The sequence below is a fragment of the Equus caballus genome, chromosome 10 (assembly GCF_041296265.1).
Source record: "Equus caballus isolate H_3958 breed thoroughbred chromosome 10, TB-T2T, whole genome shotgun sequence".
Lineage (NCBI taxonomy): Eukaryota > Metazoa > Chordata > Mammalia > Perissodactyla > Equidae > Equus > Equus caballus.
Window position 1 is genome coordinate 82,410,741 of NC_091693.1, and position 12,677 is coordinate 82,423,417.

The 12,677-nt window shown below is 38.6% G+C and overlaps 1 protein-coding gene across 13 annotated transcripts in view; it reads right to left on the reverse strand.

Moving 5' to 3' along the window:
- Window positions 1–12,677, reverse strand: part of PTPRK (protein tyrosine phosphatase receptor type K) — a 503,420-nt gene that overhangs the window by 305,797 nt on the left and 184,946 nt on the right. For all 13 annotated transcript variants that reach the window (XM_023651053.2, XM_023651052.2, XM_023651049.2 and 10 more), the window contains exon 3: window positions 7,431–7,702. In XM_023651053.2, the coding sequence (XP_023506821.1) occupies window positions 7,431–7,702 (272 nt within the window). The remainder of the gene's footprint in view (window positions 1–7,430; window positions 7,703–12,677) is intronic.

The window sequence follows — 12,677 nt, forward strand, 5'->3', positions numbered from 1 at the left end:
TAATATTCTATTCAAAAGGAAATGAATTAATTTCAGGGACCAGCCGGGTGGTGTAGTGGTTAAATTCACACACTCCCCTTTGCCTGCCCAGGGTTCACGTGTTCAGATCCCAGGCGTGGACCTACACAGCACTCAACAAGCCATGCTCTGGCGAGGTCCCACATACAAAATGGAGGAAGACTGGCACCAGGATGTTAGTTCAGCAACAATCTTCCTCAAGCAAAAAGAGGAAGATTGGCAACAGATGTTAGCTCAGAGCCAATCTGCCTCACCAAAAGAAAAAAAAAAGGAAGTGAATTAATTTCACAGAAACATTTCTCAAAAGAATTAGTGAAGGGACACTCGACAGCTCCTGCTACACCAAATAAAAACAAGTATGATTTAGCAGAATAAAAAGAGACTGCTCTCAGATACTTGTAATAATTATTGCGCTATCTAGCAGGACTCTTCTCTTCATTTGTTTACATTTATTTACAAACTGTAAGTTTCATCAATGAATCAATAGAAACAGAGTCTAAAAGAAAAGTAAAGTAGGTGTTTTATAATAAAAGCAAATCACTTTTAGGAATCAGAGAGAAGTCACCCGCACAGGTTCTAAGTTTTAAGAAAACAATGACTATGATAACCTGGGAGTGATTCCAAACTCATTTGGGGTACTTTAAATGAAACAAATAGGGAATCATTAGGATTAAAAATCAGCAGCAAGGGGCTGGCCCCGTGGCTGAGTGGTTAAGCTTGCACGCTCCGCTGCAGGCAGCCCAGTGTTTCGTTGGTTCGAATCCTGGGTACGGACATGGCACTGTTCATCAAACCACGCTGAGGCAGCGTCCCACGTGCCACAACTAGAAGGACCCACAATGAGGAATATACAACTATGTACCGGGGGGCTTTGGGGAGAAAAAGGAAAAAAATAAAATCTTTAAAAAAAGAAAAATCAGCAGCAAAAGTCTGCTTTGTAAATAGCCTATCAAACAGAAGGCATTTTGCCAGTGTAACATGAGCCGAAGTGCCAGTGGTAGGCAATTACTGATGCCACAACTAGAATAAGTCTATCTAGTTGTGACTAACTTCAGAAGTCACTGATGCGGCTAAAGTCCAAATTTTTAATAGCTGGATTAAATTACTAAAGAGGAAAAGGAGGAATAATTTTGACCACTAAATAACCAGCAGTTCAGTCCACGCGTGAAGATCAGAAACATTCATTTAGCACTTGATCAAATATTAAAACAAACTAAAGGTGACATACATGGAAGTATCCAGCACAGTGTCTTATACACGGTAGACACCCAACAGGTGGTGGTCTTCCCTCCCTTTCTTTCTACTCCCTTCAGTCATCGATTCATTGTCTTGCAGCCTTATCTAATTTTCAAGTACACTTCTGTCTTCTCTCTACAACTGGACTCACAAATATGACTTGTTTCCTTCATAGACAGATATGTACTATACTCTTCATTCTACTATATGTCTCACATGTGCTATCCATAACAGTATGAGTTAATAGGTGGGATTGCTAGAAAGTTCAAGAAAGATGTGACATGGTGTATTAGGATGCTTTTGGCTGCATAGGAGAATACTCATCTACAAGTTGTTTAAAAAATAGTTTTTATTTCTATTATTATTATTATTATTTTTGCCTAAGACTAAGACCCTGGATCCTTCCACACGTTCTTCTGTTACCCTCAGTTTGTCACCTCCTTCCTCATAGTTACAAGATAACTGCAGTAGCACCAAGCATCATGTTCTCATGCAACGACATGTCCCTCTCCTTTTAACTGGGAGGAGCATCTTTCTTAGAAGTCCCCTAGCAGAACTTCTCTCACAACTCATTAGCCAAAATTTTGTCACAGGCCTGTTTTACCTGCAACGGAAGTTAGGAAAGTACGTAAGGTGGGAGAGAGTCCTGAGAACGTGGAAGAAAGTGGAAAAAAAATGACTGTTGAATAGATAATTAACAATATCTGCAATACCATTATACAAGATAATGAGCCAGAGGCATTTATAATGCTTATAAATAAAGTTACAGCATTAGGATCTGTGCTATGGATCTAATCTAGTGCTATGGATTGAACTGTGTACCCACCAAATTCCTATGGTCCTAACCCGCAACGTGACTGTTTTTGGAGATGGGGCCAGTGGGAAGTAATTAAGGTTAAATGAGGCCACAATCTGACCCTGATCTGACAGGCCTGGCGCCCCTCTAAGAAGAGGAAGAGACACGAGAGGTCTCCCTCTCCACCATGTGAGGACACAGAAGAAGGTGACCATCTGCAAGTCAGGGAGCGAGCTCTCATCAGGAACCAAACAGGCCAGCCCTTGACCTCTGGACTTCCCAGCCTGAGACAAATAAATGTCCATTGTTTAAGCCACGCAGTCTACAGGATTTTGTTAGGGCAGCCAGAGCAGACTAACTAATACATCTAGGAAAGGAAAATCGTGCCACCTTCCCTTCTTCAGGGGGGCTTGACATGGCTGACTGAGGACCAGGATAAATTGGAAGTTGCAAGAGCGATCGCACAGGCGTGATGTCTTTTCCTCACTCTCTGCATGGCTGGTTCGTGAGCATGCTCTTACTTCAGCCTCTTTCCCCAAAGAGCAATCTTTTAGAGACTTTTTATTTGAGTAAACAGTCACTTGGTGTAAGTCCCAATCTTCTTAGATCGAAAGCCAGCAGTATCTCTGGAGTGTAAAAGTCATTCTATTGCCAAAATATGACAGCAATACATGTTAACAGAAACCTTTAAAAAGGAGACAAAAACAGAAAAGCCCATGCCTGTCCAGTTCTTAGATTTTTTCAAACCTATAGAAAATGTTAAGAAGAAAATGGGTTGCATAAGTTCAGTGTTTGTTTCTCAGTGAATTAGGGGGTGAGAAAAAAAGGGCACATTCTGCTTTATTATCATTTTCCAATTTCTGGCCAAACCCCTGTAGTTTTCATCACGCATCATTTTCGTGATTAATGATGTGCACCCAGTTAATGGAAAACAGCAGATTAGGTTTCCACTAATAGTTTTGGAAGTTATGTCTGCCTGCCTCATTTGGTAACAACCTCACTGTTCAGTAAGAAACTAATGGATTTAATCCCAAAGCAGAACTTAGTTTTAGGCATACAAGACAAGTCAGATTTCCAGAGTGGAGAACATTACACTTTTAGAGGTGTGCTGATCTTCAATTGAAATTTAACATTGAGATAATTTCTCACAATGTTTGGGGATTTTTTTCTTTTTACTTCTATTTAACGATCAATTTAAAAAGTTACAGTATTTACTTGAGGCCTATAAAAATAGGTAGAATTACAAACTTATAACCATGGCAAATAAAATAAATATGATACTTTCTATAATTAGTATACCGAGCTGAAAAGACACCTATTGTTCTGAAGACATAGGTGAGAAAGAGTTCCTTATATATTAATGTATCACTGCAATTCTTATGTCATAAACAAAATTTACATTTGCCTGTTCTGTTTCACTATAGAAAGTGCTGGCTCCAAACAACTGCGGTTTAAGAAAATCATGTGGCTCAGTGGAAAGCATACTAATCCAGGAATAGAGGAATCAAGAGGCAAGAATTCTAGTCCCATTCTGCCTCAAATTACTTCGGAATCAAATCTGCCTTTTATTTTCATTTTCCCCACTACATTTTATATTTCTCTCTCTTAGGTCATTTAACAATTGCTGTACCGTTTCAAGTTTTATCTATGTCTATCTCATATTTCCCCTCTGGACTAGGCCCCTTAAGGGCAGACACCACATCTGATTTACGTTTTTATCTTCTATGATGCCATGCTGGACCGTAAGCTTCAGGAGAAGAGGGACATTGCCTGTGCTATCCCCAGGGGTTAGCATGGTGTGACTTCATGCTAATAAGGTGTCAAGTAAGTAGACGTTTTAATAAATAAAAAACCTGAAAAGAATAGCATGGAGGGAGAGGGATGAATAGGCCGAGCATAGGATTTTTCGGGCAATGAAAATACTCTGTGTGATACTATAGCGATGGATACAGGTACACATTTGTCCAAACTCTTACAATGTACAACACCAAGAGTGAGCCCTAAGATTAACTACGGACCTTGAGTGATTATGATGTGTCAGGTGTAGGTTCATTCTTGTAACAAATGTACCACTTTGGTGGAGGATGTTGATAATGGGAGAGGCTATGCATGTGTGGGGGCAAGGGGTATATGGGAAATCTCTATCCTCCTCTCAACTTCTCTAAACACTTTATATATATTAACTCACTCAATACTCACAACAACCCAATGAAGCAGGTACTGTTGTGATCCTCATGTTTCAGACGAGGAAACTATAGTCAAAGAGATTAGAGAACATGCCCAAGGCTGCACAGCTGCTAAGCAGTAGAGCCAAGAGTCACAGGGGAAAGGCTGGCCCCAAAGGCCACGAGCCTCATCCTAATCTGCCAGAGAACCAAAACTCATTATTTGGAGGATCATTTTGCCTTACTTCTCAACTTCATGTATGCTAATTTTTCCTTTTTCAAATCAGAGCTTAAGCTTCTTGGGGTTAAAGTGAGATCTCCTCATTATTGACTAGTCCACAGTATAAGTAATTTAATTACCACACCAATCTCCTGTTTAGGCATCTGGTAAGACAGACTCTCTGGGAAGGCAAATCACAGCAAAATACACTATATGTATTTCAAATTTTTAGTCCAAGAGAAAAATGGAAAAGAGAAGAGCTAGCTTGCAGAGAGGATTTTTTTTCACTTCTAGGAGTATTATTTTTATACAGAAATTATCCTATACCAATTAAAGTAGTAGCACTCTGGGGCTATTTTCTTTTTGATTGTTTTTTCGTTAAAGCTGAGTAAGAAGGGGGTGTATCTGAGGGGTGGTCAGATAAGGAATGATTCCAACAAAGAAAAGAGAGGATTCTCCACCAGAAATATGAAGGAAAAAGGAATTAGAAAAATGAAAAGGTAAAAAAGAAAAAAGTGAAAAAGAAGTTTTGGAGAGTGTAAATTCTCTGGAGAAGAGAAGTTGAGTAAACTGTGAAACCAAGGAGCATGATTTCTATGCATATCATAACTCTACTTAATCTAGGGTCTGGAAAAAACAAAAAACAGGCAGTGTTTCTTTCAAAATGAAAATAAATAAGCTTCAAACACGGCACATTGCAATGGCTATATTTTAACTTTTAAAAATCCATAAAGATTCTGCATTAAGCAAGAGTCAAAAGTTTTTCATGTCATTTCCTAATAGCAAAATGCTCCATAAATACAGTTTATGTTATCCTGGTTGTTTCTAATCACTGATGTCCAGGTACAACCAGCTATCTAAAGGACAGAATCGATGCAAACATCAATCAGTAACTTACTGACCACGAAGCACATGAATAAAAAACATTCTGCTCTGTTATTTGCCCTCATTGATTGTTAAAGTTTTGCAAGTTAAGGAAAAAGATGTGGAAGCAAAGTAATCACTTAAGAAATGATCTATGGCTCAAAGTTCAATCTGCAACAAGGCAACATTTATCCACAGGTTCTGTGTATTTAGTAATGTTGTTCTCTGACAAGAGATTTCCAAAGAGATCTCCCTGGTCAAGTTGAAACGCATGAGGCACTCTGCACTGCTCGCTTAAAAACACCCCAGGTCCTGTCACCCAGGGAGCTTTGTCATGCAAATGGACTGAACAAAGAAGCATTCCTCTAGTTCCAGGTGCTCTAACTCAACATTAGAATTAACTTTGGAGAAATCTGTGCCTTAGGAAAATATTATTAATATCAATGATTCTAAGAGCTCACAGAAAATTAGGAAAAAGTAATTTTATGTACGCCATTTCTTAGTTATGAAGGAACAGAAGTAGGACATCACAGATATATTATTTTTCGATTTATCAAAATCTACTCTATGACTGTGTTTTTTTTTTTTTTTTTAGGTACAACTAACAATTTGATTCCTTAGAGAATGATCTATGCAGGTAGCAAATAGCGAACAGGGTTGAATACAGGCAATGTGACTCCAGAATCGAAATTTTTAACAATTTTGCTAGATTTGTTATTGGGTGTTAGTTTATTTTAAGGAGGCTGAATCCATCAAGAGTTTTATTTTATTGAATCAGAGCTTTTTCTTTTCAGTGTTATGCTAAGCTCCAATAACAGATTCTCATGAAGTCGGTATAATGACAATGTGATGTGAGGGTGAACCAGCAATGACAGCCATTAGCCCAGTGCTGTCAGAGAGGAGCCCATTTATCTTGCACCCAGCACGTTAGCATTAGGTATACACACCTCCACCCACCCACCCACCTCCTGCATATGCAGCTCTCCCAGAGCTGGGGGCCCTGAAAAAGCAGAGGGCTCTCCCAAACCAAAGAAAAACATCCTTCAGTTCAGGAATAATGGAACCAACTGGAATGTGCTGCAAATCCAGTGAAATCTCAATAGACACATAATCCTGAACGGAGAACTTACCTGGGGAACCACAGCTATGAAGTAAGAGGCTTTTAATACAATAGAAAAGTCAACTCAAGACAAAGCAATTAAAACAATGCATTGCATCCCCCCCCCCCCCCCCCCCCCCCCCCCCGTCCCTCCTCAGGAATAAAGACAACCCTAATCTGAAGCAATCGTTCACTTTTAAAAAACAGACATGAAACTGTTCTTAGTTTGCAAATTACTCACTTATCATAATAAAATACACTTTTACGTAAATGCATTCTTATTAGGCTCTATAAAAAACTACAAATGGGCAGGTCTTTTAAAAGTTTAAATCTCAAGATCTAACACAAAAGTGAACTTTCAAAACAGGTAACTTTCTGTTTCCAAGTACTGGACCTCCCAGTGAGGATTACTGAGCGATTCTCCAGACTGGGAAATGGTCTCTTTTGGTTAAATCGTATAATATCAGTCACACAAAACATAAAGTAGATACTTACACTATTCACTATCTGGTTTAATCATAACTAAATCAAACATTTCTGGGGGAAAAAAATTCAAAGACACATGGACAGATTTTCCTTATTTTTGTTTGCTTATTTTTATAGTCCATATAATTAACAAAAATATAAATAATTATTCAAAATGATTCCCGCTCAGATAACATATTTCATGAAACACTATTTCATGTTTATTTTCAAGAAGCCAGTAAATCAATTCAGTCTGAATATTGCACTCAACTCAAAAAGACTATTTCTTCCTGCACAGAAACACAGAAATATCCATCAATAAGTAGCTCTTTGGCAAATAACCAACCAGTTTTGTACCTAAAGCTACTTTTATCTATATGTGGAAATATTTTCTCTGCTTTGATGATATCGTGCCAATGTATTCAAACATTTCCTCAAGAACAGGGCTGGAGGAGGGCTAAAGAGACAATCTCTCATTCGCAGCAGCTAGCATTTATCTCCAAGTATTACATCCACAGTGAGATACAACGAGTTCAAAGCATAAAGCAGAAAAGCACAGACGATTACCTGATATTCATTGGGCCAAAAGGTGCTCACTGCTAGCTCAGCCCGAAGCCAGTCTCGACCGGTGAATCCAGTCACATTCCAAATTGGATTGGCAAGAGGTCCCTTATTCACCCGAACCAATATGTTCAAAGTGCCAGGATTCAGCCCTTTCTGGCTATATAACAAGTAACTGAAATCAATACAGTGAGTGTCATTCTCCTTCATTGTAGGCAGCTGAAGTCTGGCTTTTTCTCCAGGGTCATGATCTGAAGAGTCCACTATCATATAGGAACCTGAAATGACATTACATATAATTAAGCTAAATAGATATATACGCAAAAGGGAATGTATAGTAGTAGAAAGAATACTAAAAACGATACCAATCCATTCTGAGTAGTATTAAATGTAACTCAAAAAGACTATGTCCTCCAGAGCAGACCCATAGAAAGAAATAAAACAAGTAAGTGAATTGAATTCTTAGTAGGTAACAGACATTGTTCAAAGTACATAACATGTACTAATTCATTTACTCTCCAAAACAACTTGTTATTATTCCTGTTTTACAAATTAGGAAATTGAGGTATAATGAGTAACTTACTCAAAGTCAACAGACCAGGTAGAGCCTCGTTCAAATCCAGATCTCACTCTAAAAACTCCCTGGTCTTACTAAACAGAGGTGTTTTATTATCAAACGAACCAACAAAAGCAACAACTTCTTGGCCTGGTTTTCATAGAGGGTGCCTCTTTCCTCTTGACTATCCATAACACTAAGAGTTCAGGCACTGGAATCATTTCCGATTTCAAATCCCGAGATCATCATTTATACAAGCTGTGTGACCTTTTGTAATGTACTGACCACTCTGAACTTCAGTTCGGGGAATAAAGATACTTTGCAGGGTAAGTGTGAGGACTGAACTTAAAAATGTCAAATTCCTAGAGCTGAGAATCTGACACATAGTAGCTTCACCTACCTGGAGCCTCGCCCACGAAACTATCAGCTAATCATCATTGCCATTGGCCACAGTTCTGCAATAGTTCCTATGCTCTTCTAGAGCCGCAAGAACCTGGCTTGAAACTCATTAATCTACCCCATTACCTTTGATTTAATAAGTATTCATTGGTTATGTGTCATGGGGAGGCACAGGACATAAAGAGTCCCAACCTGCTAACACCTCATAGTTCCACCCTCAGCACGATATCTGCACTGCAGGCAGAGGTCACCCAGCGCCAAGCACACAAATGGGACTTGACCATCAGCTGCTGTTAGCCCAAGGACCTCTGCAGAAAAACCACTGGTTTTTCCCACATCACTGTGGATTTTAACAAAGACACACATCACAAAAAAATGTACATATGCCTATTTATCACACTTAAAGTAGAACACAAATTTTATTGTAAAATATTTTTTGCCTTAGATGTAACTTACCCGAAACGCATTAGGTGTACTGTTAGAGAACCCAGTGTTACAAGGATGACGCCTGCACCTCTCTTCCTGACCAACTTGTAGAATGAACCAACCTTCTGTGTGTGCTCCCTAAAACATAAAACCTTCCACCCATCACATACTAAACTCTCACTGACACTACTCTAACTAGTCCAATTAACCCCCAACAGCAGGTCCAAATCATGGCAGGTAAGAGGGCTTCAACTACACAAGAAACCAAAATTTCAAGTCTGACCAGTTCCCATGAGGGCGTCACTAGGGGCCAGAGCTTCTGTGAAGATTTCATATGATGACACTATGACGAGCTTTCAGCTAAAGCACAGAATAAGCTTACTACAGTGATAGTTACTGACATTACTTTCACTTCATTTTTCCCAGTCCTCATCTTCTCATGTAACCTGGAATTCCTTTATTTCTGGATTCTCACAGATATACACTAACAAATAAATCGGCCATGTATATTTTTGGAGAAATGATGTCTTTTTTGAAACAGGATATCTTGGATCCCAACCCAATTTATCGAATCAGGATGCTTCTCCCCTGGGTTATGGTCACACTGGGAAGTCCAGGGCTGATTTGCCCCGGCGTCTTTCACATTCACCACAGCAGAGCAGCCAATTACTGCTTTTAACTAGGACCAGGCCTGAGATCTTGCATAGGTTACTTAGCGTCATTGGGCCTCAGCTTCTTCACAACACTGTGATCTATTTCTTCCCTGCTACAACAGTTTTTTTCAGTGACATGGCATGGCAGTAGTGGCTTTAAATTATTTTTACAAGTCTGCATCAATTATGGCTTCTGATTGCTAGGTTTAAAGTAGTGCTTTCTAAATGACTTACATGCTTTCAAAGAGTTATTTTCCTCCATTATAAAATAAACTTTGGAATAAAATATACTTTGACTCACATTTTAATTATATAGTATGATATTTACCATTAAGACCATTTAGCAATTTTCAGCCAGTTGCACTTTTAAGCTACAATAATTTTCCTATTAAGAAAATGGAATGAGCAAAGTATATTAATTTGTAGGAATTACCAATTTGATCATTAGAAAGACAAAAAGTCACAAAATAAAACCTTGTCCAAACTATTTAGCATTTCAAGGGCATTCAATGCAAGTTACACAAGTTTTTTTTAAAGTGCTGATATTTCGTTTCTATAGAATGTTTCTGCTAAATGGGCTTCTTTCAATTCAATCTGACTATTGCTGCATTTGCCGAGTGCTATGAAATAATATGCATTATAATATTGCACAGTTCCAGAAAGGAAGAAGCAAGAACTAGCAACAAAAAGCTATCTAAATCCTGCTGCCAACTGACTTCGTATAGCCGCAATTTACCCCGGTAGGCCCCGTGGAGGGAGCTGCCGGTTTGACACAAGATTCCCTTCCATCATCTCAAACACAGAGAACACTACGCTATTCTGATCAACTCCTGAAAATGACTTCTACAGTCTCCCAGAATAGCTTCCAACCCTTATAGTCAGGAAATTCTGCAACATACACTTCCTTCATTCTCTACGTTATAATTTAAGCTTATTTACTATTGTTCTACCAGCCAACTAATCCCTCAAAATTCTAACAAGAGTTCAGTTCTATTTCGCTGTGATTTAGCTCTCCTGAGAATTAGTAATGAAATATCTGTGTGCACACACAGATAATTACTAACTTGCAATTAACGTAACTTCTTTAATGTGGCCTTACAAACATTCCTTAAAGTCTCTTGAGCAATGGAGTTCTCTAATATATCACTTAAGACAGAAGAGAAAAACTTACATGCTTACAATAATTTTTAAAAAGTGTAACCTTTCTGGAGAGCAATTTGGCAATAAGAATCAAAAACCTTAAAAGACAAATATATCCTCTGGTTTGGCAATTCCAAAGCTAAGAATATAGACTGGATGAACAGTCATGTGTATGTACAAAAGTATAGCTTAGAAAAGATGCTCATCTCATCACTACACTGTTTAAAATAGAGAACAACAAAAGTATTTTAAATATCCAATAATAGGCAATTGGTAAAATCATGGTCAGTTTGATGAATAATTAGGCAGTCATTAAGAACGATATTATTCAAACCATGTAATGGAAGATATTCACAATATGTTAAGTCAAACAAGCAGGCTATAAAATATTATACTCACTTATGATAAGTATATATTTATGTTAAATAAATACATTTGTGTAAATGTGTGTGCATTCATATAGGTACACATAGACATGCAGCACATATGACTGAAGAAAAACAAAGACTATACAGTAAAATGTGAAGTACATTATTGGGAGCAGCTGTAATTGTCTTCTGCTTTCTTCTTCTTGCTTATGTACATTGCCTGACTGTTCTACAAGAAACATGCATTAGAATTGCATTTTTTTTTTAGAAGAGAGACTGTATGAATGCTATCTTACACGAGGAACATCAAAAGAATAATGATAAATACTTAGGAAATAAACACAGGTATTTTGTCTTTTGAAAATAAATCCTATTTGCATCCTCCAGATTAGCAGCATCCTGGCTTTCAAAAAACACAATACAAATTCAGGAACTTCTTATTTCAATTCATTAAAAAAGAGAGAGAGGTAGCAAGTACTTAGAGTAAACAGCAGTTTTTATTTAAGAGGATAGCCAAAGAAAGCAAGTCCCATATTCATAAACACCATAGTCTAGTATCTAGATGAATAAATAATACCCTATGGATCTTATGTATTAATGGAAATTTTATCTTTTAAGCTATACTTCTAGAAATAACGTGGCAACAGAGGAAACAGGATTAACTGCAAAGAAAATAATGAATAAGTAGGTTCCCAAATTTCATCCTAAAACTTCCTTACTTATATATATCCTGTTATACACTGACATAAGATTTTTATTGTCAGTTCTTATTCAAAATCCACTGAATGTGCCTTATAAACTAAACCGAGAGAAATTTCCACTTCTCAGCTTAGTATTGACAAGCCTGCATGATTTGCCCCAAAGTGCATTTGTGACTACCTCCCACTACTTCTCCTCCCAACCATCTCCTCCACTTGGACAGAGTCCTCATGACTCTCTCCACACACCGTGCCAGCTGGCTTCTCCAGGACGGGCCCAAGCTCTTATCAGAAAGCCTCCCCTCATCTCAGCCCCTAGCCAAGTCTCTGCCATGGTTCCACCTCAGCCCCAGCCCACGCTGAGCTTTCTCTGCCTTAAGCCCTTTGATACACGGTTTCTGCCTCTCTGATTCTAGCCTTTAATTATGTAAAATTAAAATTGGTACAAATTTTAAATAACATATATAGAGACTGTTTATCTCCCTGAGAAGAGTAATAATGTTCTCTTAGAAGGCACTCGATTCATTCAGAGTCCAATCAGAAAAGAGAAGGTGCACAGGAAATCTAACAGTGAAAGTGTCATATAAAGAATTACTAACTAGAAGAAGGTAGAAACTCTAAAGTTGTAAAGAGAACACTAAAGAATAACCCCCGTACCCAAGGAAGGAACAGCTGTGGAACGGGAGTGAGATCACTGAGAAGCAGAACTGCCTTGAAGTGTGGTTGCAGCCCACTGCATGGTGAAGAAGTTTGCTGGGTCGTTCACGCCAGAGCTGGTCTACAGCTGCTGGGCAAGCAGGAAACACTCCCTTGAGGCAGGGGGTGTGCTGTGTGCACCCTGGGAGGGCCACAGCAAGTGGTCACCAGGCCAGGACTAGGACTGCAACCTCACATGGGGACTGCAGGCACTGGGCACATCACTGGGCAACTGTCAGCTCAGCAGTACCAGCAAGAAGAAACTAAAATAGAAGCACTCGTCAACCAGGTGGAGAAGTTCCTTCCCACTAAAATGC